We start from the raw sequence: 23,683 nt of genomic DNA on the forward strand, positions 1-23,683 counted from the left end.
ATAACTCTGTCATCATAATCGCCTCACTTTGTGGAATTCTGTCAATAAGTAGATACATGTTTTCCATTACATTATTCTTTCAAGTACTGCAGTTGAACTAATGCCTTTAAAGGTTTTCATAAGCATTTGTTTCAATTCCTGAAAGAAAGCAAGCTATACTTTAATGCCTCTATTCTCAAACGGTCTCCGTAGTAACATATATTACCTTAATTCTCATTATAAATAATTTTATTTACAATTTACAAAACTGCAGTCCTTAGAGGAGGTTTTTCGTTAAAATATACAGGTTAACAAAAATAAAATATATTTGGTCAACTGAACATCAGTGTTTTTTAAAGCTCTGTTATGCAAACAAGATTAACCTTTTATTTTTCAGTTTTGAAGAATATATTTTTCTGTAAGCACTCTAGTTTTAATTTTTACTTATGTGTGCAAAGTTTTGAGCAGAATTGTTTCAAAACCTACCACAATTTTTGAAGGAATGCGAAAGATTTTAAGATGGCTGCCACCTGTGTCATATGAAATACCTAACCATTTGGATGTTCCATTTTTTAAAACAACTAATAACACTAGAACACTATATGTACACGTGTGTGGTCCCAGTAACTAAAATTCCTCATGCTTTCTGATATTAGAATATAGGAAAACAATTTTGCTTAGGATAATCTGAATAGATTCAATTACAGTTTACAAAACTGCTGTTTTGTAAACTTCAGAAGACTACATACTTTCCTACAGTTTTATGGTAGTCTTACAAGAAAAAATTCCCACAATTGAAAGAATAATTTCTCGGTTTACTTCTGTGACATGAAACCATTGTGACTTTTCCCCTACTTAAAGGAAGAAAGAAGATGATGTGCACATGTCCTACAACTGCCTCACAGCAAGGTGGAAGGGAAAATTGCTGGAAACATGATAAAATGCAAAGACACATCTTGTGGGTCAGTCATGAGGCTAAATAATTTCATTTTAACACTTTAACAGAGGTAACTCAGATTTATGACATCCTTTGAAAGGGATATTGAAAAAACTCATTACAAAACCAGACAATAATACAAGTCTCCTTGCATTCCTAAAACTTGATTCCTAATTTGAGCAATATAACCCCCACCCCCCCTCAAAAAAAAACCAAACCAAAGACATCTGCAACAGACTACAAAATGTGCTTTAATTATGTCCCGGTCACATTAATGTTGAGCTGTTTTAAGGCCATATTTCAACTGACTGAAAACTTGAGAATCAGTTAAAGGAATGAACACGTAGAAGTGCCATGATGTTTAACATGCATCTATTCCACCACCATATGGAAAAACACCTTTCATGGAGTTTTGAGGGGCTATACCCTCCTATCAATTTTCTTTTGGTCTGCCTTGCCTTTCTCAGTACCAGTATTGCTCAGAGCTGGTATTCAGTGAACATGTAAGGAAATTCGTTTGTCTGCAGGAACCCAGGAAATGGTTGCCTTTTTTCATATGTTACTTACTGGAAACAGAAGCTCCTTCCCTAGTTCACCCCCATCTGCCCCTGTTGTTCTTAAGTTATTTATAAATAAGGTAAGAAGTACTTCATCAAAGCACTTAATATTAGAGCTTACTTGCATGCAGAATACACAGTACTGAATGAGGTGCAGAAAACATTACTCAGTACAAAAAATATGCTATGGGAATTATGGTGTCATCCTCAGAATCTGAAAAAGTGTATGAAATGTTTAGACACTGGTGGCTTACTTGGGATTCAAGTGAGTAGCAATAAAATCACAGGGTCTCCAAGACAAGGTTTGAATTTTGATTTGATTGCAGAAATTTCTGGCAGGAAACTTTTCAAGCTGCAGTTGATTTCCTTAGTTAGAATTTGGCTTGTAAACAAAGAGAAGATTTTGCCATTTATTCCATTCCATATTTTTGGATTTCTGTGCCATCTCCCTGATGATAACTTCTCTTTTTTCTTCACTCACAAACTGCTCATTTCTGCAGTGGCACCTGGGATGGATGGCAGGCTAACAAGAGAAACACAAATGCTAGAAGGAAAAAAATCCACAAACCCTGTTGCAAAGTAGTGGTGCACAGCATTTCTTCTGTCTGGACATCTTTAAAGAGAACTCACACCCCCAACTGTAATTTTTACTCCAAGATGATTCATTTTTCTTCTTTGAAACTATGAAACAGGCCAATCCATTGCTGTGGTTGTATATGGTGAACTTATTTCCTATTATAACTGTAATAAAATAAACAGAATTTGAAGCTGAACAGTGTGAAGAGTGCTCAGAGTCCATGCACACCCCTCACATCAGTACTCAAGCACACCTAGGATGCTTACTTTTTCTACAATGTCCCTTAGTGATCCTGGAGCCATCTTTAGAAGAACATTTATGGGATGCAAGGTAACTTTAGAACTTTCTTTCCCATATCCTGTTCAAGATTTTCTCAAACATTTTCCATTTTGAATCAAAGTAATAAACTATTTAGCACAGTATTAAACCGGTGAACGTAAGGACCTTGTTTAATTCTGCTAATAGGAATAACAGTATGCACAAAGTACTCCCTGGAATGAGCCTTCTTGGAGTTGGACTTCATTGCAGAACCAAAATACTCTGTCACTAGTGAAAGATGACTTTCATTTGTTTTTTTTGGTTTTTTTAATGAAATGTGAACAGGAACCTTGTCTTAGTTTTAGGAGAGTAAACTGATATTCTGCCTAGGGATAAATATTCTTTCTCTTTTTGTTTATAGCATCTGAATGGAACTAAGAATCTGGTACTCAGGCAATCCACCATCCTCCTTTTTTTTTTTAAGTAGTTTTCCTCAAGTTTCATGGTTTTAGTCACCTACTCCACATGAAGAGATAATAGGTTTTCATAGGGCAGAGGAAGGATTAGCTTTTAGTTGAGTGGTAAAAGGACAAGAATCATCCTTTTGCATTTTTTAGATAGTAACTGCAAATTTAATTTGGGATGTGGTAGTTTTGATCTTTCTTCCTTTCTTAGAAAATATATTAGGCAAAACAAAATGTTTGCATAGGCATCTAGAAATGTTCTTCACTCCCAAGAAATGTACACAAAAAATACTAACAGTTAAAAAAAAAATAAAAATAACTATGGAGAATGCATCTCAGTCTGATCTATATGCAGCAATCCACTCTAGTCTCAATCCAGAAAACAATTAATTGTTGCATTATCTTATTGAAATCACTAAGACAGTGTTGGCTCTTACTGTTAGACTTCTATTAACATTTTATTGGCTCAGGGCCGTTAAGAGTTTCTTCAATATGAATGTTTATGCCACCCAGTCACAAAAACCTGCCAGCATCATTGCAAGTACCACAATATCCACTGAGCAGTGACTGCCTTTGGTTCACTTAAACCGAAGAACATTCACAAAAATACTCACTAAAAGTAACAAAATTGCAAAACCCCCATCTGTTGCCAAACAAAAAAATGAGATAGGAAATTTACAAATGACAGCACTTTTGCACTGTCAACCAAAAAAAACAAGCTGTGCCAGCCTGAGATGTGCAAGGAAGTCATCTTTTCAGTTGGACACTGAGGTGTCAAAATGATGGTCAGAAATTTTCTGCTAAATTCCAAGGAGAGAAGCATGAGAGAAAAGCCTGAGTGTCACAGGCAATCAGGATTCTCATGAACAGACAAAACATAGGCTTTATCTTACAGTTTTATCACACTTTCCTGTGCCTTTGGGATTATGTAATGTTAGCACAGTTTTATAAAAGACCCAGTGGGATGTTTGGTTCTTTTCATTTCACTGGGGAACCACAGTGCTGGAACAGAGAATGTGATTAGTGGAAATTCGTATCTTTATTCCTGTTGAGTGACCTGGCCTTTTTGCCTTAATGTGATTTTGAATTAATATCTTTCAGGGAGTGCAGACAGGAAAAGAAAGTCTCTTCCTGGATTAAAAGAATAGATATTAAAGATGAAATGAGGAAGAGCTGAATGATGATGTAGACTGGGAATATGCTAACAATAATGCTGTCCTTTTCTTCTTTTAGAAAGGTTACAAACAGGACAACATGAAAAATACTGGATCTGTTGAAGTAGAGCAATGAATAATGTTGTGACTTATCCTTCACAAGGTTAGTTCTCTCATGATATTTGAGAGCAAGGCATGTTTGGGGACATCCATAAAATGATTTAATGGTCTCAGTTCAATGAATCAGCTTCTTTTGTTGGACAAAAAAAAATACAGGTGCAGATTGCTGCAGACTTGAAGTTGTTGTGAAGTTGAACGACCAGCAGGTTATGGGTCATTAAGCTACACTTTAGACATTGTGTTTTCCAAGTGCAGAAAAGAAACATCAAACCACGACTAGATACATGTGTTAGCAAATGTGGTGACACTGACTCTACAGAAACTTTTGTGGATAAGCAAATGGCTTCATCTTATACTGCTGTCAGTCTAACACACTTTCAGAAGTGGTACATTTCACTCAGGGAATGTTAGCAGAAAGCTGACTCAATCTGTAACCTTAAATGATGCAATTCAGTTCCAGTGAGGGAGAAAAGAATGCTCTTGAGTAACAACACAAGGGATTTTGAGAAACAAACACCACGTTGCAGCCCTACCTGAGTGCTGCCCTCCAGACCTGATGCCAGTAGGTACTAATGAGAATTTCTAAAGCACCAGTCCAGTGCACTATCCATCAGCACAGCAAAACGCAACTTCTTCACTGCAGCTGACAGAAAGCAAAAAAAAGTGTGCTTTCCAACCCACATCCTTCCAGATTTCCTAAATTATAGCAATTTCAGACACCCTGTAGATATTTTCTGGAACACAAGTCCCACCAGGTTTGTACGAGTTCTTTCATGGACTGCTAAGCACGTGTTTTTCTGGCACCTATTCCAGGTGACATTGCCAAATGGGAGTCCTATTATTTCATGTACTGCCTGCAAATATCTCACAAGGTACATGGTAACCCATGCACTGCACTTTGCTTCCCAAAGGGTGTTATTCACAGTTATAAAGTTTCTTCCTGAGAGATTATATTTCAACCAGAGTATCAAGTCCTACCTGTTGTTATTTAAAACTATAATCCTCCATGGTTGACAAACATAGGTGTTAATAAGGATTGATCACATGGTTAATTATCAGTTGCAACTTTACTATGTCATGTATTACAATAACAGCAATACCAGCCATTTTATTTTGTGATTCTCTTCTGAAATTACTAATACCATAAGTTAATGATTTGATAAAGTTCAGATTGCTGATATAATCAGAACACAGCTGGTCTCGTAATGACTGCTATAGAGATGTCTGTAAGTAGGCTATCTAATTAAGTATTAGCATATCCATTGCAATATCCATCATTATGCTCTAATGCTGTCCTTCCCAAATACCCATTCTGGGACTCCTTGTTAATATAATTTGCTCTGGACCTCACCTGCAAAATGAAATATATTGACACTTACCTAGCAGGAATCCCAGTGGAGAATTTGCACATTCTCCTGGTACCACCACATGGGGAAAAACTGGCAGTAGGCTAACTGGACAGCAGGGGCTCCACTGCAGGTGCTCCCACTGATGCCTTGACAGCCAGGAGCCTTCAGCAATCCTTCAGCAATTGTGGGTCAGTTCCTCCAAAATCAGGCTCATTTTTATTCAACAGCTTTTTATGTTTTACATTTGGGTAAAACGCTGATGACTTTGGGTTCTTCCTCTTTGAGTTTTAGAATCTCTGGATCTTAAAGCAGCCACAATTTGTGGTTTGGGGTTATTTCCTCCTCACCTCCCCCCATTAACTACAACGGTTAAAAAAAAATTCTCAGGTGAAAGCTAATATCCTGACACATAGGTCAACAAACAGTGGATTTTTAGAAAACACACTAAGGTCAGAAAAGGACACACAGAGGAGTAAAATATAATTCAGATCACTACAGGAACAGAAATATCAACAAATATATTTTCAAATACATTAATGGCAAAAGGCAATGTAGAAATAACATCAGGCCAATACAGGATGAGGTGTCCTTGCAAACAGAGACAGAGACAAGGCAGAGGTGTTTAGTGTGTTCTACGCCTCCACGTTCAACACTGATGACAGAGGCAGGTCTCAGTGCTCTGAGCTGGATGACCGTGACTGCAAGAAAGATAAACTCTCAGCTGTTCCTGAACTTATGTGGGATTTACTGCTCCAGCTGGATCCCAAAAATCTATGGAGTCTGATGGGATTCATTGGAGAATCCTCAAAGAGCTGGCTGATATTGCAAAGTCTTTCTTGATGATTTTTGAGCAGTCTTGGGAATCCAGAGAGGTCCCATCTGACTGGAAGCTGGTGAACGTTGTCCCAGTTTTCAAGAAGGGTAAGAAGGAGGACCCTGGAAACTACAAGTGAGATATGAGTCCCACTTCAGTGCCCAGTAAAATCATAGAAAAGATTATTCTGGGAGGTACTGAAAAACACCTGGAAGACAATGAAGTCTTTGGTCACAGCCGGAGCGGCTTCTTCTTTGTTAAACGTGACCTCCTTCTATGACAGGATAATCCACTTAACTGATCAAGGGAAGCCAGTAAATACAATCTTCTTGGACTTAAGCAAAGCTTTTGATACTGTCTCTCACAGGATCCTTCTGGACAAAATGTCCAGCACACAGCTGGATGAACACACCATGAGATCAGTGGACAGCTGGCTCACGGGTCAGGCACAAAGGGTTACCATGAATGGGGTGACATTGGACTGGTGACCTGTCACTAGTCTGTCACTAGTGGGGTTCCTCAGGGCTCCATCTTAGGCCTCATGCTCTTCAACATATTGAGTAATGACCTGGGTGCAGGACTGGAAGGGATACTAAGCAAGTTTTCTGATGACACTAAACTAGGAGGAGCTGTTAAATCCCTCCCACCCCAGGAGCAGGCACTCGGGCATAGCTGTAGATGGAAAAGCTCAGGGCAGTGTGAGCTGTGGCCATGGCAGGGTTCCTGGACAATTTCCGCTGGCCGGAGTGCGAGCGCATCGACTGGAGTGAGTGCTGCAATGCCATCGCCTCCATCGTGGCTGGGGTGCTGTTTTTCCCAGGCTGGTGGATCATGATCGACGTTGCCGTGGTTTATCCCAAGCTGGAGCAGCTGAACCACGCCTTCCACACCTGTGGGGTCTTCTCCACGCTGGCCTTCTTCATGATAAATCCTGTATCAAATGAACAGGTGAGAGGAGACAGCTACAGTGATGGATGCTTAGGAAGAACAGGGGCTCAGATCTGGCTCTTCATCGGCTTCATGTTGATGTTTGGATCACTCATTGCTTCCATGTGGATCCTCTTTGGAGCATACGTTACACAGAACACTAACGTGTACCCTGGATTAGCAGTGTTTTTCCAGAATGCATTAATATTTTTCAGCACTCTACAAGTTTGGGAGAACAGAAGAAGTGTGGGGCTGAGCTCACTCCTGGTCTGGTCCATAGTTGCCATGTGGTTCTTGTATGTAGATAAATTCACAGTCCTTTGTTCTTGGTTTCCTTCCCAAACTGTTGGAACTGAGACAATTCCAGGCCCTGCCTGAAGCTCCTCTTTTCCCAGGACACACTTGTGAATACGTACCTAGGACTGTGTATATTTCAAAGGGAATGGCAGGCTGCCAGGCTTTCCTTCTGGAATCTCCAGGCTTTCTCCTTCAAATCCATGGCTTTCCATCAGTTTCATCTTCCAAACCTTCACCTGTGTCCGAGGCTTCAGTGAACAATTAGTGAGCAAACAGGACAGAGGCCATCCCTGGACCACGTGCAGAATGCAGCACCTGCCCTTCTTAGACTTCATGTGGTTGGCTATTGCCCAGTTCTCTGATTTGTCGAGGTCTCTCTGCAGGGATATCAGGAAGAGGTTTTTCATCTAGAGGGTGGCTGAGCACTGTAACAGGCTCCCCAAGGAAATATTCAGAGCATCAAGTGTGTCTGATTTCAAGATGCATTTGGACAATACTCTAAGGCACATGGTGTAATTCCTGGGGTGTCCTGTCCAGGGCCAGGAGTTGGACTCAATGATCCTGATGGATCCCTTCCAAAGCAGAATATTCTGTGATTCTATGAAATAATGGTGGGACAAACTAAGGCAGAAAGAACCTGTATACAGGAATGGCATGGCACTCTGCCCTGAGATTTTCTGAAGACAAAGCACATGACAGCGTCAAACATACCATCTCATATGAAAAGCGTTTTCAAGTGGAAAGAACTTTAAGTTTTATAGTGATTTAATAAAAAAATATCTTGGAAATTTGGTTCTTGACTAAATAAAAAATGGCACACCAGTCTCTAGGACAAGAGCCACCATGCGCATCTCAAAACATTTAAGCTTTAGAAGACTGAAGTCCTTAGAGGAGTGTTACACCCTGATTGAAACAGGAAGATTGGTTATTCAAGCTGTAAGTAAGCATAGCCCATCCATAACCAATGGCACAGGGTCTGGATGAAACCCCTAGTTTCCATGAAAAGTGTAATTGGATAGTATCACTACTGGAGACATTTAGGCACCATGTGATATATGAATCATAGGTTCTACCACACAAAAGTGATACAAAACACTGAAGACTTGAATTTCCCCTTTCCAACAGTAACCTTTGCTGGATTAGAGAAAGCATTTGCATTTTTTTCTCTTAATTCTTCTTCCTTTTCTATAGTTTCCCGCCTAATTGCTTTACCAGGTTGGTTGTCACCAAGGATTTAAAAAACATACTCAGAGGCTTACAGGCAGAATCTGTCGACAGCTGTCATTGATATGTATGAGCAACCTATATGCAGAGAATAAGAGATCTATAAAGGTGTTTAGTGTCTTGGAAATGCAGAATAAGCAAGGCCAGAAATAACGAGGTACTCTCTGAAGCTAAAGATGGGAGAGCATCATGGCTACGTTCCGAACAAGGAAGAAGCTAAACATTGGAGAATACAAGATGCAAGGCTATTTTGCTTTGTTTTATTTTAAACAGAGACTTTGTCTTTGCAGAGTTTCTTAAAATTTGGTGAAAGAGCATAGTAAGATTTGATACGAAAAGACATTCCCTGCCTAATTCACATTCTCTGCTTTCTGATTTACCACCCAAATGGCCTGGTTTATCTGCATTTTTCTTGCATGTTAAATAATGAATATAGTAAGTGTTTAGCACAAAATAGCATTTAAACCCTGGAGATTGGTGAATAATGCATTAGGAAATGTAATTTCATTAGTACTATGTTTCCTTTTTATCACATAACATGCTCAATAACTGGATGAAGAATAGAAGAGTGTGTGACTTACTTTCTTACTAATACAGCGAGCAGAATTAGGGGGAAAGCTACAGAAAAATAACTTAGTCTTTCTGCAATTAAAATGACTGTTCTTCTTGCATCACAAGAATCTCTTAACAGTGAGAGTGCTTAGCCAACTCAAAGCTAACTCCCCAGCTAGCAACTCAAAGTGTCAAATTAAGCAAAAGAGAATCTTTGTAGATCATCTGTAAGAAATCATTGAGAAAACTACACTGGGACAATTTAAAAAGGATTCTCTATTTACAGGAACAGCACTAAATTCAAAAAACATTACACTTACGCAAAAAAGCTATAAAAATGAATTCAGAAAGATGAAGCAATAATGGATTGCATGGATGATCTGAGGAAGAAATTTTTTTGTCAGAAGTTCCACAATTGGATAGGCGCATTAGGCAATATTTTCTTTGGAAGCATAAGGTGTAAACCACCTAGAATGAAGGAGAAGAGCAATTTAAAAGCTTCATTTGTCCATATAGGCAAGAAATCAGTTCTGAGTCACACTCCAAATACATAATCTTGGAAAAATTTCACATGCCAAAATGCATAATATCTGTCATCAAGCACTCACAGGAAAGTATTTTATCATAATTCCATATATTTTTAACTTCATCTGTCTCAAACTTTGGTTTAGCATCTACCATTGTAGCATCTGAGGTATTTGGGTCCAATGTACCCAGCATCCAACCATCTTATCCTGCTGACAGAACACCTTCCAACTGAAAAAAAGAGTTCATATTTATGATACATCTTAGAAGGATGAAAAAGAAAATCTGGGTCTAAAAGATTCATTGCACTGGATTTCTTTTAGTATTTTATACAGAGGGGAGACTTTTAAAGAATTCTCCTTTGCAGAATTTTCACTCAAATTGATTTTACAAAGAGCCATAAATTTAATTTTAAAGGTCCTCTAGCTTCTTCCATTGCATATCATGTGTTTTGGTGAGTTTTTTGTTTGTTGGTTTTTGGGTTTTTTTGGGGGGGGGTGTTTGGTTGTTTTTTTTTTTTTCTGCTTTTGGGTTTCTTTCCATTCTCCAAGGAAAGCTTGGCTTGAGAAGACATTAGGTAAAAAAATGTGTAGGTACAAAAATGAAATGTGTAGGTACTAGCAGAAAAACCATCTTTTCCAACCATAGTCAGGTGACATCTGAGTTCTCTTAAAAGTTAAGATAGAGTTATGGTGGCCGATATACTGCAAATTCTTTCATATTAGGAACTGAATCTGTGTGTAAAGGAACTACAAAACTAACATTCAGCTTTGGGTTTCAGACATTCAGCTTAAAATGTCTTACCACCTATGTGTCTGCAAGTGAAGTCTGTCCAAGCTCCCATAACAGCCAGAGAAGGACCTAGTCAATAGAGCTGCTGGAAGCTGCAGACATACTGAGATCAAACTAAAACAGACACTGACAGCTGCCCAGCTGAATGGCTGCCGCAGTCCTTTGACTGCAGAGTAGAATGGGACAGTTTGTTTGCATGCCCTGTGCCTCCTGGATAGACACTTCATGTTAGGGAGAACTAAATTCCTTTGTCTTTCATTTATGGTGATGTGGCAACCTGGCTGCATTTGATGTGCTCTTTGACATCTCAACAATCCCTGGCATTGCAACACCTTCTCCTGAGTTTTTTACTTAGTGAGAAGGTGAAATGTTCAACAAGAAAGTCTAAATGTTGTATTTTCCACTTATGCCCATTAGAATGTTCATTGTAAGTCTGTACTGGACATTTACACGACTTACATCTGTACCTGTGTATTTGTGTCAGGACCAGACTGTCTCCGTGTACTAATGTTCTAATATAAACTATCCTGTCTTCATCAAACATCAATTTTTTTCACAAGTCAAGGATGCAAAGGATGAAAACTACCACGCAAATAATGTTTATTGAGAGGAAAACCAGTGCCAGATACTCTACCAGTAACTGTCACCGCATACAATATACAGATGTTTCCATCTGCTTTGTTAGTTCTAGCTAAATTTGTATTATTTAGGATATTACAAGTCCAGCATGGATATGATTTCTAATAACAAGACACAGGTGTTCCCTTTAATTCCCTCTTTCACTATTTGCTTGACAACACACTTTACTTCAGCTGTTGGCTGTTATTGCTGTGGGCAGCCTAATGCTATAAAGCAAACATAATGCATAAATTGTATTTTGAATCTGCTAAAGCAACCAGCCTTTTAAAATGCGCCATTTAAATAAAAATATAATTTAAAAAAGTATTTCACATTTTCTCTCTTTTTTTATTATGTAAATTGAAACTGGAACGCAAAATTCGTATTTTATCTGACTGACAGTAGTTTGACTGCTATGTAATGAAACACTGCACTTTTCTAATATTATTATTATTTTGAAGCCAAGTGGAAGAAGCATTTCAAGACCCTAACTACCCCTATCTCTGGAGATTCGTCAGTTATTTAAATACAGAGATAAAATAGAGACATTAACTAAAGCCAAGAGGGCAAATGGTCTCTGAGATCTGAACTATATCTCAAAAAAAAAAGGAAATAAACCATATAGGAAGTAGAAATACTGTTGGTTTTTTTTGTTGTTTGTTTTTTGTTTGTTTTTTTTTTCTGAAGAGATTAACAGAAGCCTTTCTGTTCACAGCAAAGTAATTCATAGCCTGTTCCCATTACTCTCTTCCATGCAGCTCATTTACTCCACAGTCGTTCCTCCCACAATCTTACTGAACAAATTGCTTGCAACAAATTGGCTGACAAAATACAACTGCCCCATTTACAAATAACAGTGTTATATTCCATAATTTGGGGAAGACTTTGCCTAAAGTGAGCCAAAAATTCAATATAAGGAATATAATTAGGGGGAAAATAAATTCTTTCTTCTAATTCTTTGACCTGAGAATTTTAGATATGGCAAGAAATGATAGTAGTCTTCTTTTAAAGAGTCATTAAAAATGAGAAAGAAGAGAAAAACTAACCAGAGATGTTGCTGAAAAACTGTCTGGGAAGTTGACAGTAAAACCATCATTCCTGAGAGTATAATAAAGGTTCAGTTGCGGAGGTACAGAGCAGAGCCAAATCTCACACTGTTTAAAGAAAAAATAAACTTCAGTTCATGTCCTTCTCAGAATCGGTTGCGTCCTTTCCTCTACATTTTTGAATCATTACCACACTCAAACCAGATCTCAAACACAGCTGTACGGAGACAGCTCTGCTTCTGTAAGGCAGTCCACCCTTGGAGAGCCAAAGCCACAGTTTCTTCCTGGTGTAAACCAAAGGTCACCTCTAGCAAATACAAGCATTTCCTGAGGCTTGGCTTTGGTTAATCATGATGAGTAAAATTTAAATGTGCCCTTTTGTCACATAAAAAGGATCAGAAGATATCATAATCATAGGACAAGGCTCATTTTCAGCTGTAAAAATGGAAGAAATGTGAGCTGCATTGTTAAATGTGTAATAAGTGCTATTTCCTCCTGCGATAGCTCCACATATTTAAAAAAGAATACTTTTCTTTTTCACATTTCTAAGATTTTGTGAGGGGTTTTAGCAGCTGAGAGGAAGCTGAAGTAGGTTTACCCCTCACTTGCCGACAAAAGGAAGCCTGGAGGTCAATGCTACAAGCCCTCGGGAAGACAGCAATCTCCGCTGAGACACACAAAAGGAAGGGGCAGAGCTCCTCACCCAAAGGAGTTTTCCTCCTGTTGCTGGAATGAAGGCACATAGGCAAAGAAGAAAGAGCGGGGACTCTCTCTCTGTGTTACACACAGGTTTATTCCAGTGAAGGACAAGGGACAATGAGCCAAATTTTTGACAGCGTCCAGGGAGCTTTTACTGCGTACAGAGTAGGCGGGGAAAGGGATCTCAGCCAATGGCATAGGGACAGGTAGGTGGGGTTAACAGCAAGGAAACCAATGGGAACAACACATAGGAGGGACTCAGGGAAGGATCCAATGGGGCGTCAAGGAACAAAGAACTTTCTAGAACTGACACATATTAAAAAAGGGAAAGGAATATACATAACTTCATACATAGGACAGGGAAAACATTAACCATTTGGGAGAAAACATGCAAAAGACACAACAAGGGAATCATGGGTTCTCACCATGACTGAAAGTTTAGTATATAACTTGGGTTGCTTACCACCACAGCTGCTTGGATGAGTTTTCCTCAGGAGACAGAGTGGCTGGAGCCACTTGCACTGCCACAATTTTATTCAAGGGACTACTGCATTTAAGAAGGTAATAATAAATTCTCAGGTACCATAATATCTGACATGAGGTCTGAGATATCCCTTAAATACCTTATATGAAACCGTTTCCTGGCAAAAATGGGAATACTCCTATTAACTAGCACTGACTCTATAGAAAGCACCATTAAAGGGAGATCATCAAGTTAAAATTGAATCAGTTTCAAGAGATGAGTTAAAAGTAGTTCCAAGGACTGCATCTGCTCATTAATTACCCTGGCAATGGGCCTGATTTAGAGGAGAACTTGACAGAAATGTTATTTTTCACAGCACGCAAATAAATATAATTTTTCTCAGCTTTTTTATGCTTTCATTTGGAGCCAGGTTTTAAAATAAATCTGGATTGAGGACAGGTAGTAAAAAGAGAAAGACACAAAAATTTTCCCCTTGAGAATGATTTTTCTCTTTGTTTTGAACAAGATCCCTACAACTAAAGGTGACACTGAGTAACTGGGGAAACCCACTATATATGAAATGCTGTCACACACGCTAAATAAACAGAACAACAGGTGAAATATTCCAATTTCTATTACCTTATACCTATTATATCTTAATGAATGCCTTTAAACAGTAAAAATATTTTGATCTGCAGGTGAGATTTCAAGTTGATAATGTCCTCTTATAAAAACCATGTTTAAATCTATTAATATATCAAGCAGTCATATCAGTAAGACAGTACTTCCACCTATTTAATTACACTGTTAAACCTTTGATAGTTATACAAACAGTCTTAACACATGTACATGTTTGTAAATAATGCACATGACATGCACACACATGCACATGGAAAAACATCTGCAGTAAAGTCCATGAGGATCGGTTATTTGGTTGCCAACAGCTACCATTCCTGAATCCCTTATCAAATGCTTCAGGGGTGTCCTGGCTTTGGCAGGTGACCAGAACAACATGAGCCTGCACATCAGTGCACTTGTAGTTATACACTTCACCTCATCCCCTCCCCAGGAAACTGTGCTTGGAGCCACCCTCATTATTCCTCAGAAAAACCTCCCGTGAGACCGTGTTTCCCCAAACTTGTGTTTTCAGCTAGAGCTCCTTACTTTATTTCTGTCAGTCACTGACTCCTCTGTGTAATCTTTGATACCCTATTGTGGGTTCTCTTTATTTATGTTATTCCATGAAGTGTGAAGAATTCATTGTTTTCCAGGAGATCATGTTCCTACCCAGCTGTGTTTTTATTTTCATTAAAACTGAGGGGGAGTCTCCAGCTGCAGGGGAAGATGAAAAATAAATCAAGTAATAATATTCCAGCAGAAATGTATCTTGGAGGTCCCATTCCACCTATGCGGTGGACACAGCAGTGTAACTTCAGATCCTGTGGCAGTTTTTACTAGCTATGTCCCAGTATCCTCTGCTGGAAATAATTTTCAGGCTTATTTCATGGGTCCAGTGCTGGTTTTGCTTGATCCCAGTTCTTTTGCATGTAATGTTTCACAGACTTGAAATTAGTACTGTTCTGCAGACACTTCTCAAAAGAAGATTTAAAACACTTCTAAGCACTTGCCACATCATGTTTCCTGGCTTTATGTGATTTGGTGTAACCAGAGCTAAACACAGCAGGCTGGGTTTCCCCAGCTAGTGTCAGTCATGTCAGGTCCTTTAAAATCAGTGGATCCAGGCTCATTTGTCTCTGCACCCAGCCTTTACTGATAGAGAAAAATGGTGCGTTTATGAATATGCAAAATATGTAAATGAATAAGCTTGTTTTCCTAATTTTGATGCCACATGAGCACTGACTCCAAAGACAGCTGGGGTTAGTGTTCCAGATGTCATAGCACACAATCCAATCAACAAGTAAAATAGATAAAGTTTGCAAAAAATTATTTCAAAGTTGGTGAGATCCCCCTCCAGATTGCGGAAGCCTGGCATTCACTGAGTAGAAAAATGAGTGACAATACACATATGTTGAAAGAAACCATCACTGGAACTGTTTATTGTCCATTGTGGACATAAACCTTGCAGACTCAAAAATTATTTTCCCTTTACTCTTCACTGGCACATGCCCTTGCCATGTCACCCAATTCAGAGAACTGAAAGGCTGGGGCTGGAAGAATTAATTACTGCCCACCACAGGAGAAGATCAAGCTCTAGACCATCTAAGGAACGTGAAAGTGTATAAGTCAATGGGTCCTGATGAGACGCATCCAAGGATCCTGAGGGAACTTGTAATGAAGTTGCTAAGCCACTAGCCATCATATTTGAGAAGTCAGGGCATGCTGGTGAAGTTCCCCTGGCTGGAAAGGGGGAAATACAGCCCCACTTTTATAAAGGTAAAAAGTAAAGGCCAATCAGTCTCAACTCTGTGCCTGGCAAGTTCAAGGAGCAGAACCATCTGGAAACTATGGTAAGGCACAAAGAAAACAGAGAGGCGACAGGTTGGTGACAGCCAACATGGGTTCACTAAGAGCAAATGGTGTTCGACAAATTTCAATGACAGTGTTCCAGCACCGGTGGATAATGGAAGAGTGACTGATGCTGTCTACCTGGACTCATGTAAAGCATTTGACGTTGGTGTGCACAACATCCTTTTCTCTAAAGTAGAGAGACAAGGATTTGATGGATGGACCTGTCAGTGGATAAGGAAGTGTCTGGATGGTCACAGTCAGAGTTGTGGTCAATGACTGGATGCCTAGGTGGAGACCGGTGAGGAGTGGTGTGCCTCAGGGGTCAGTACTGGGAACAGCGCTGTTGAACATGATCAGTGATACGGACAGTGGGACTGAGTACACCCTCAGCAAGGTTTGCGGATGACACCAAGCTGTGTGGTGTGGTTCATACTCCAGGGGGAAGGAATGCCATTCAGAAAGTTCTTGGCAGCCTTGACACTTGGACTCAGCATTGATAGGGGGACACATGGACAGGTGAATTTCAAGAGTGAAAGTGAACTTCACTCATGAAGTTCAACAAGGCCAAATGTAAGGAGCTGGGTTGGGGCAATCCCAAATGTGGAAACAGGCTGGGTGATGAGTAGATTAAGAGCAGCTCATCAGAGAAGGACCTGGGGATGTTGGTGGATAAAAAACTGCGTATGACCCAGCAATGTGTGCTCACAGCCCAGAAAGAAAATCAGCCCCATGGCTGCATCAAAAGAATAGTGACCAGCAGGTCGAGGGAGGAGATAATCTCTACTCTGCTTTTGTGAGACTCCATCTGGAGTACTGCATCCAGCTCTGGGGTTGTCAGCCTAAGAAAACTTGTTGCAGTGAGTCCAGAGTAGGTCCATGAAGATGATCAGAGGTCTGGAGCACCTCTCCTACAAAGACAGGCTGACAGAGTTGGGGTTGTTCAGCCTGGAGAAGAGAAAGCTCCAGGAGGACCTTAAAGCAGCCTTCTAGTACCTAAAGGGGGGGCTACAGGAAAGATGGGGAGGGGCTCTTTATGAGGGGGTATAGTGATAGGACAAGGAGTAATGATTTTAAATTAAGAGGGCAGACTTAGATTGGATTTTAAGAAGAACTTCTTTACTGTGAGGGTGGTGAGGTACTGGAATAGGCTGCCCAGAGAAGTTGTGGATGAAAGTCTTCAAGGCCAAGTTGGATGGGGTTTTGAGCAACCTAGTCTAGTGGAAGGTGTCATCTAGCTCAACTTTCCTGCAATGAGTAGAGGCATCTTCAAGCAAACCAGGCTGCTCAGAGCCTCATCCAACCTGAACTTAAAATGTTTCCAGGGATGAGGCATCTACCACCTCTCTGGGCAACCTGTTCCAGCATTTCACCACCCTCATAATAAAAAATTCCTTCATTCTGTCTACTCTGAATCTACCCTCCTTTAGTTTAAAACCATCATGCCTAGTCCTATCTCTATAGCCCCTACTAAAATGTTTCAACCAATCTTTTTAGAAGCTCCATTTAAATACCAAAAAGCCTCAATAAAGTCTCCTCAGAGCCTTGTCATTTCCAGGCTGAAAGAACACAACTCTGTCTCAGTCTTTCATCTTAGGAGAGGTGCTCTATCTCTCTGATTATTTGTGTAAGTTCCTTTCATAATTTCCTTGCGTATCTTTTCTTACGAGAAGGTTTGTTTTAACAGAATTGTAATGACCATGATGTATTTCCCATTCTGCAAATAAAGTATCACATTCTGCCATTCCTGTTGAGGCAATCTGCTTTGCAAGTAGCACTAATAATATAACAAAGAGTCATATAATTTTACTATAATAATTTACTGTTCTTCATGAAAAAAAAAAGACAAGTAGACTCAATTTGCTCCTGATTTTCATCCTTTCTGATGAGTTGCATTTTGAACTGCATGACAGTAGTGGACAAAGACATTATTTATCTATCAGGCAGTCCCACTGACCTTAAAGTGGAAGAAAGAAAGCATGTTATAACTCCAAGTGCAACCCACTCCCTTGCTTAATAGAGAAAGAGGCTATACACAGAGCAGCTCCCCAGGACACATGATTTCCTCCCGCTACTTTAATGGAGGTAAAGTGGGACAAACAATGTTAACTGCCACCTCCAGCAGAAATAGATTTTTTGTAGGAGGAAGGAATAACAGGATAGCAATACTACATTAGCTGCCCTTTCTCCTTGTGCAGAAAGGCAAAAAATGATAAAGTGAGACCAAAAGTGTTTCACACTGATACTGTAAAAATAGTTTTATCTTGAAGTTAAGTAAGATTATCTTCAGTATTCTTCTGACAGAAATGAAGCAGCTTCAATTCTGTTAACCTTAAAAAAAACACCAGACAGGAACCTGTAAATTGCACATTGGTTTTCAACACAGGATAACTACGAAGAATAGTCCCTCTCTAAACACTTGTACAAAATGATCAGTGAGGTCAGTAGGATTAGTTTCTGGAAAGTGGATCTATTTATTGCCAATTGACCCGATGAAATTCAGAGAAGTGAAGTCCACAGTTTATCTATGGATTATAGCAATTCCTTCTGATTTCTTTACCAACCTTGACAACCTATAGAGCATGAGGAGAGTGCATCTGGAGCACAGAATAGTGATACTGATGTGAACTCTGAACTGATTTCTGGTGTTTGAAACTAAGAGCAGAATACAGCACTTGAGAGTGAGGTTAATGCTTGAGAAGCCCACAAGAAAGGAATTAAAAGAGTCAAATTTCTCTTAGTGAAAATATGTGTAGACAACAGGAAAATAGTAATATTCATAGTTTGAAAAGTGATTAGGGAAACATTGACTTCAAGAGGATGTTGATAGTATAGAAAAGTTCTGTTCTTCTGGAAGAACAGAAATCAGAGAATCTGTTACTGACTTTAGGATGCCCCACTTGTCATAAAGACCACTCTGATATTTAATTGGATAAATGTATTAATGTCCAATTACCAGATGGAAAGAAACAAACAGGAGAGAGGGCATAAAGTCTTAATTAAAGAGGGGTGGTATCGTAGCAGAAAGGAAACAGAGGAAAGGGCAAGAAAGCACTCCAGGAACATATATTAATTCTTTTCAAGGGATATTATATTGGAAAAATAATGCTTTTAATACAGCTTATTCACAGTGTGAAAGATACTTTCCAAACTACTCTCCACTTGCAAACAGTGTTTGCAGTCAACGGCAAGAGACAATACAGTGGCAGAGAAAATAATAGAGGCTAGGGGTACAGCTAATGAAATGGGTAAGGAAAAGGATATTCTCAGAGGATTCAATGTCCAAGAAAATTCACGAGAGGATACAAACATGCAAAAGGGGAAGGAGGTGGTGGTTACAAGAAAAAAAATTATGTTAGAAGTGAGAAATGCCCTGGTTGAAAACTAAAGGCTATCTCACTGTTGCAGTGTTATTATTTAGATAACTATTTATATATATGTATAATTTTATGGTATTTACCACAGTATAATATATTTACAGTGGGCACAGCTTGGGTTTAGATCCTAATTTGTTGAGTGCATACCATTTGATTGCTAGGCACTTAAGCATCTGTTTTGAAATGTCTGGGGACAACAAGGCAAACCTGCCAGCCAGTCAAGTTCTCATACATAGGGTGGATGCAAAATCTCAGCTGTCATCTGACCTCAGCTCTCATTGGTCTTTTCCAAACAGAGCAGAGGACATGGCTCCAGGAGCATTTCCATTCATGGGAGACAACTGCTAACTGCCTCTTTAATCTGGGACTGCTGCTTAAAGAGAAAGGTCTCTCAGGCACAGAGCAGAAGAAGAGTGGAAGAGTGTCATCAGGCTCCTGTCCTGGACGGGAGCTACTTTTACAGCACCCAGGCTGATACCTCAGCCTCATTGTGCAAAGGTTTTGTTCCCACACTGCTCCTGAGAACTAACCAGCCACAAACCCAAATGCTTTAACAGAGCCATCTGGAAACAGAAAACTATGCAGGTCTGAGCTGAAAAGTGACAGTTACTAATGCGTGCCACAACCCAGAGAATCTGCTGCCATCTGCCTTCCTGCTGACTTTGGATGCATTTCCACCTGGTAAGGCCATAGCCCACAGCTGAACCTTTGCTGAAAAGCAGGATGTAAACAGAGCCACATATTAGGATAATGAAACAAAATTAGTGCTCCTGTCCAGAGACAGCTTGAGAGTGAAGGGTCCCAAGGTTATATAGGAAAGTTCAGCCTGAACCTCATTAAAGACCACTGCAACCACATCCTGCAGTATTTAAAAGTTACCTAATACTGTTTCCATGTCCTATGGCGGACAAGATGACAACACATGCAGTTCTGCTTTTTAAGGTGCTGGTGTTAAAAATAAGCCCCCACAAGCTCTGAGAATAGTACAGGCCAAAATTTTAAGCTTTATTGATATGTTTGGAGGGATTTACTTCAAATCAACCACTGTCTGTCTCTTCCCTGCATTAACATTTATTTCATTAGCACTCCTTTTCAAACTTACAAATGCAGAAGAAAATAAACAAATATATAACAATCATAAATGCTTCTGAAATTACATTATCTGAGTACTTTAAGATAGTTACCTATTTGCCTTTCTTCCTACCTTGTTTCTGTGTCGATTATTTAAGAAACACCCTATAAAGAACAACTGGTCTTTTACTTTGATAATATTTCATGACATTTCAAATACTTGTCTTTTAACTGCATTGAAGAGTAGCTGTTTTGAAGCCAACTGCATATTTTTCAATAATTTCAACCTTTTATTCTCCTTTATAATGAGCAGAGAACATAAAATTATGTTTGGTGTTGCACCTAGAGCATTCACAAAAGCTTTAGAGAAGTCTGCACACAAGTGATTATTGAGTATTTCCAAATATATGATAATTCAGTGTCTACAGTCTCCCACAGAGCGCTGTCTCTGTCTTGCTTTCAACTTAAAATAAAATCCCTGCTGTTTCTCAGCAAATAATACAAACATTGCAAATTTTTTATTATGCACCTTTTGTGCTAAAAAGGATAAGCAAAGAGACAAAGTTTTACATGCTTCCTACTCAGAGGCAAATGCAACAAAATGTTCAACTTGATACAGCATCACACATTCCAGTATGGATTATATTTACTTTTAATAAACTAGATGATCTTTAATGTCCCTTCCAACTGAAACCATTCTGTGGTTCTATGTATCTGCAAATGCCATTTACATAAGTCATTTTAGTACCCTATGCAAGCTCTTTAATAACAAATGCCTTCTTCAAATCTCCTGTATCATTACTGGTACAAAAATAAGTGACCTGGTTTTCTGAAGTACCAAGGATGGCGTCATTTATTTAAATGCTCATAAGGACTTCTAGGCATACATTTAGGTTGATGTTTGTTTAAACCTTAGTGTCATAAATTCAAATTATTTTTGTAATCTGACATTCATAAATAACAAATTGTTCCTCTGATTCAAATATCTGCGTTTGACTAGTCGCCGATGCTAAATGCATATTCAAAATATTTTTTAAGCTAATCTGCCTTCCATGGAGACATCTTTCTAGATCAGTTGATTCCATAATCATTCTACCCTTTTAACCCCAGCACACAGCTTGTGCACTTAACATGGCAAGAACTGACTCACTGAACAAGAAATATGTATACTTCAGATAGAACAGGGGTTTCTCAAGTATCAAGATGATTTTTCCAACAAAAAAAAAAGTTTTTAACCAGCCCCCTTGAAGGGGGGAGGAATTTGAATAAAGAGATTTCCTACTTGGCTAAACTGTTGGAAATGTTTAACTGTACTGAAAGAGGAGTTTTTGTTCTTTCTTTTCATTCGAGCAAAGGTTATATCAAAATCAAAAAGTTTTATTGTTCTAATGCTTTCTTTAGGAATACAGTACACTTTCCAAACTTGTGTATGCTTTGAAACTCCCAGCAGGCTAATCTGCTGCATACATCTAGGTTATACTCTGTGGTACAGCTCCACAGCTTCTGTTCAGTAAACAGGAAGGCCCTACGTCTTATCACCAGGCTTACCCTGGAGATGAGGCCTTGGAGATTATGTCCTCCATGATCGAAAGAACTATTTTACATTATGAAATTAAAAGCAATAGGAAGGGATTTTTTTATTTCATGGGCCATGGGCACAGCTGTTAAAACCCACTTAGCCTGGATGGAATACAATATCCCTGAATTAGAAACAACATGAGGCATAGGCTTTGGTTGAAGAGGTTTGTCCTGGTACAGGTATGCAGACAAAGCAAGATGGATATTTGTACCTTCATACAGAGTTTGTGAAATGAAAATCTCTGCATTTGTATAGTACCCCGAACATACTGTCTGTAGTCTAAAACTGAGGTCTTACAAATGTTATAAAACTACAGATTATCAGTATTAATAGAGTTGAGAGAGTTGGGATTGTTCAGACAGGAGAAGGCTGTGGGAAGATCTTAGGGCAGCCCTCCAGAACCTAGAGGGGGCTTATAAGAACTATTTAGAGGCACTTTACATCCAGGCAAGTAGTAATAGGACAAGGGGGAATGGCTTTAAACTGAATGGAAGAAGGGCTATATTAGATATAGGGAAGAAATTCTTTATTGTGAGGGTGATGAGAACAGGTTGCCCAGAGAAGCTGTGGATGCCCCATGCCTGGAAGTGTTCAAGGCAAGGCTGGATGGGGCTTTGAGCAACTAGGTATTAGTAGAAGGTGTCCTTGCCTACGGGAGGGGTGTTGGAAGTACATCACCTTTAAGGTCCCTTTCAACCCAAGACATTATATGTTTCTATGATTAATAATAATATCAGACAGTCTATATAGCTTACATACCTTCTACTGTATTACGTAGTAGTAATTTATTCTGTGAGAGTCTTTCAGTTATCTTGAGCATAGGATCAAAATGCTACAAAAATTACTTCACGACAAATGTCCCTCACTGAACCCCTTCTGTGCTGTCTTATTTAGGTGCTCTAAGTGGGGCCAAACTATTTAGCAAATTAGTTTGATCAGACTAAGTTTTCACTTACTAAAGTTCAGTACTTTCCCTTTATATTGGAAGAATTTTAAACCCAGAAGGGGCCATTGCAGCCATCTGATTTCAAGACTAGCAAAACAGAGCCAAAAAATAACTAGGTTAAAAACACAGCAGAGCTTTTTGAAAAAGCTATTTCAAAAAATGTCCAATTTAATATTCAAAACTACAAGTGCTAGGGAGGCCATCATAGCCTTTGAATAGCTGTTTCTATGGATAATTACCCTCGCAATTAAAAATGTGTGTAGTGAATAGAGCCCGAATTTGCGTAGTTTCAGCTTCCAGCCAGAGGATCTTTATGTATCTTAGTCAATTAGGAGAAAGCCTCTTCCATCATCAAAATGCTGTCCCACGCTTGTATGTGTAAAATCCATGATTAAACCACCTTTTATGCAGTTCTTTTTTCTGAAAGAAGTAGATTTCACTCCTTCAGTCTCTTCCTATGGGACCTATTTTAATTGCTTCTTAATATTATTATGACATTCTTCTGAGTTTTCCTCACTCTTTCAGTATCTTTCTTGGATTGTGGACACATGGACTATGGGAACACTTTTTCAAATCAAACTAGGATGTGTTCAAATCTTTTTCAGACTGGACTAAATACAACCCAGTAACACCAAGTCATATCTAAGCAACTTTATCCTTTCATTTTATGATCAATTAATGTTTATTTGTCAATACTCAATCCTTTTTCATCTAGTGTAACCTTTCTGAGTCAGGAAGTTGCTAACTGCTATTCTTCAGAAATAAAATACTAATTTCTGCACTTCCCACATGGGAAGGGAGTGCCCTATGCTCCTTCTCAATTTTTCTCTGTATTTTACAGACAATAATTTAAAAAGCTGGGTTTCTTTCACTATACCCATGCTGTCATAAG

The 23,683-nt window shown here is 39.1% G+C and overlaps 2 protein-coding genes across 2 annotated transcripts in view; one reads left to right on the plus strand and one right to left on the minus strand.

Annotated features, from left to right (window-relative positions):
• The window catches only part of GPC6 (glypican 6), a 754,465-nt gene that overhangs the window by 291,323 nt on the left and 439,459 nt on the right, over nucleotides 1-23,683 (minus strand). The window lies entirely within an intron of this gene.
• LOC138107148 (transmembrane protein 50B-like) lies at nucleotides 6,921-7,508 on the plus strand. The gene is given in 2 exon segments (XM_069008462.1): nucleotides 6,921-7,354; nucleotides 7,356-7,508. Coding segments are annotated over 2 exon segments (471 nt in total). The 3' UTR covers nucleotides 7,393-7,508.

The sequence above is a fragment of the Aphelocoma coerulescens genome, chromosome 1 (genome assembly GCF_041296385.1).
Source record: "Aphelocoma coerulescens isolate FSJ_1873_10779 chromosome 1, UR_Acoe_1.0, whole genome shotgun sequence".
Classification (NCBI taxonomy): domain Eukaryota; kingdom Metazoa; phylum Chordata; class Aves; order Passeriformes; family Corvidae; genus Aphelocoma; species Aphelocoma coerulescens.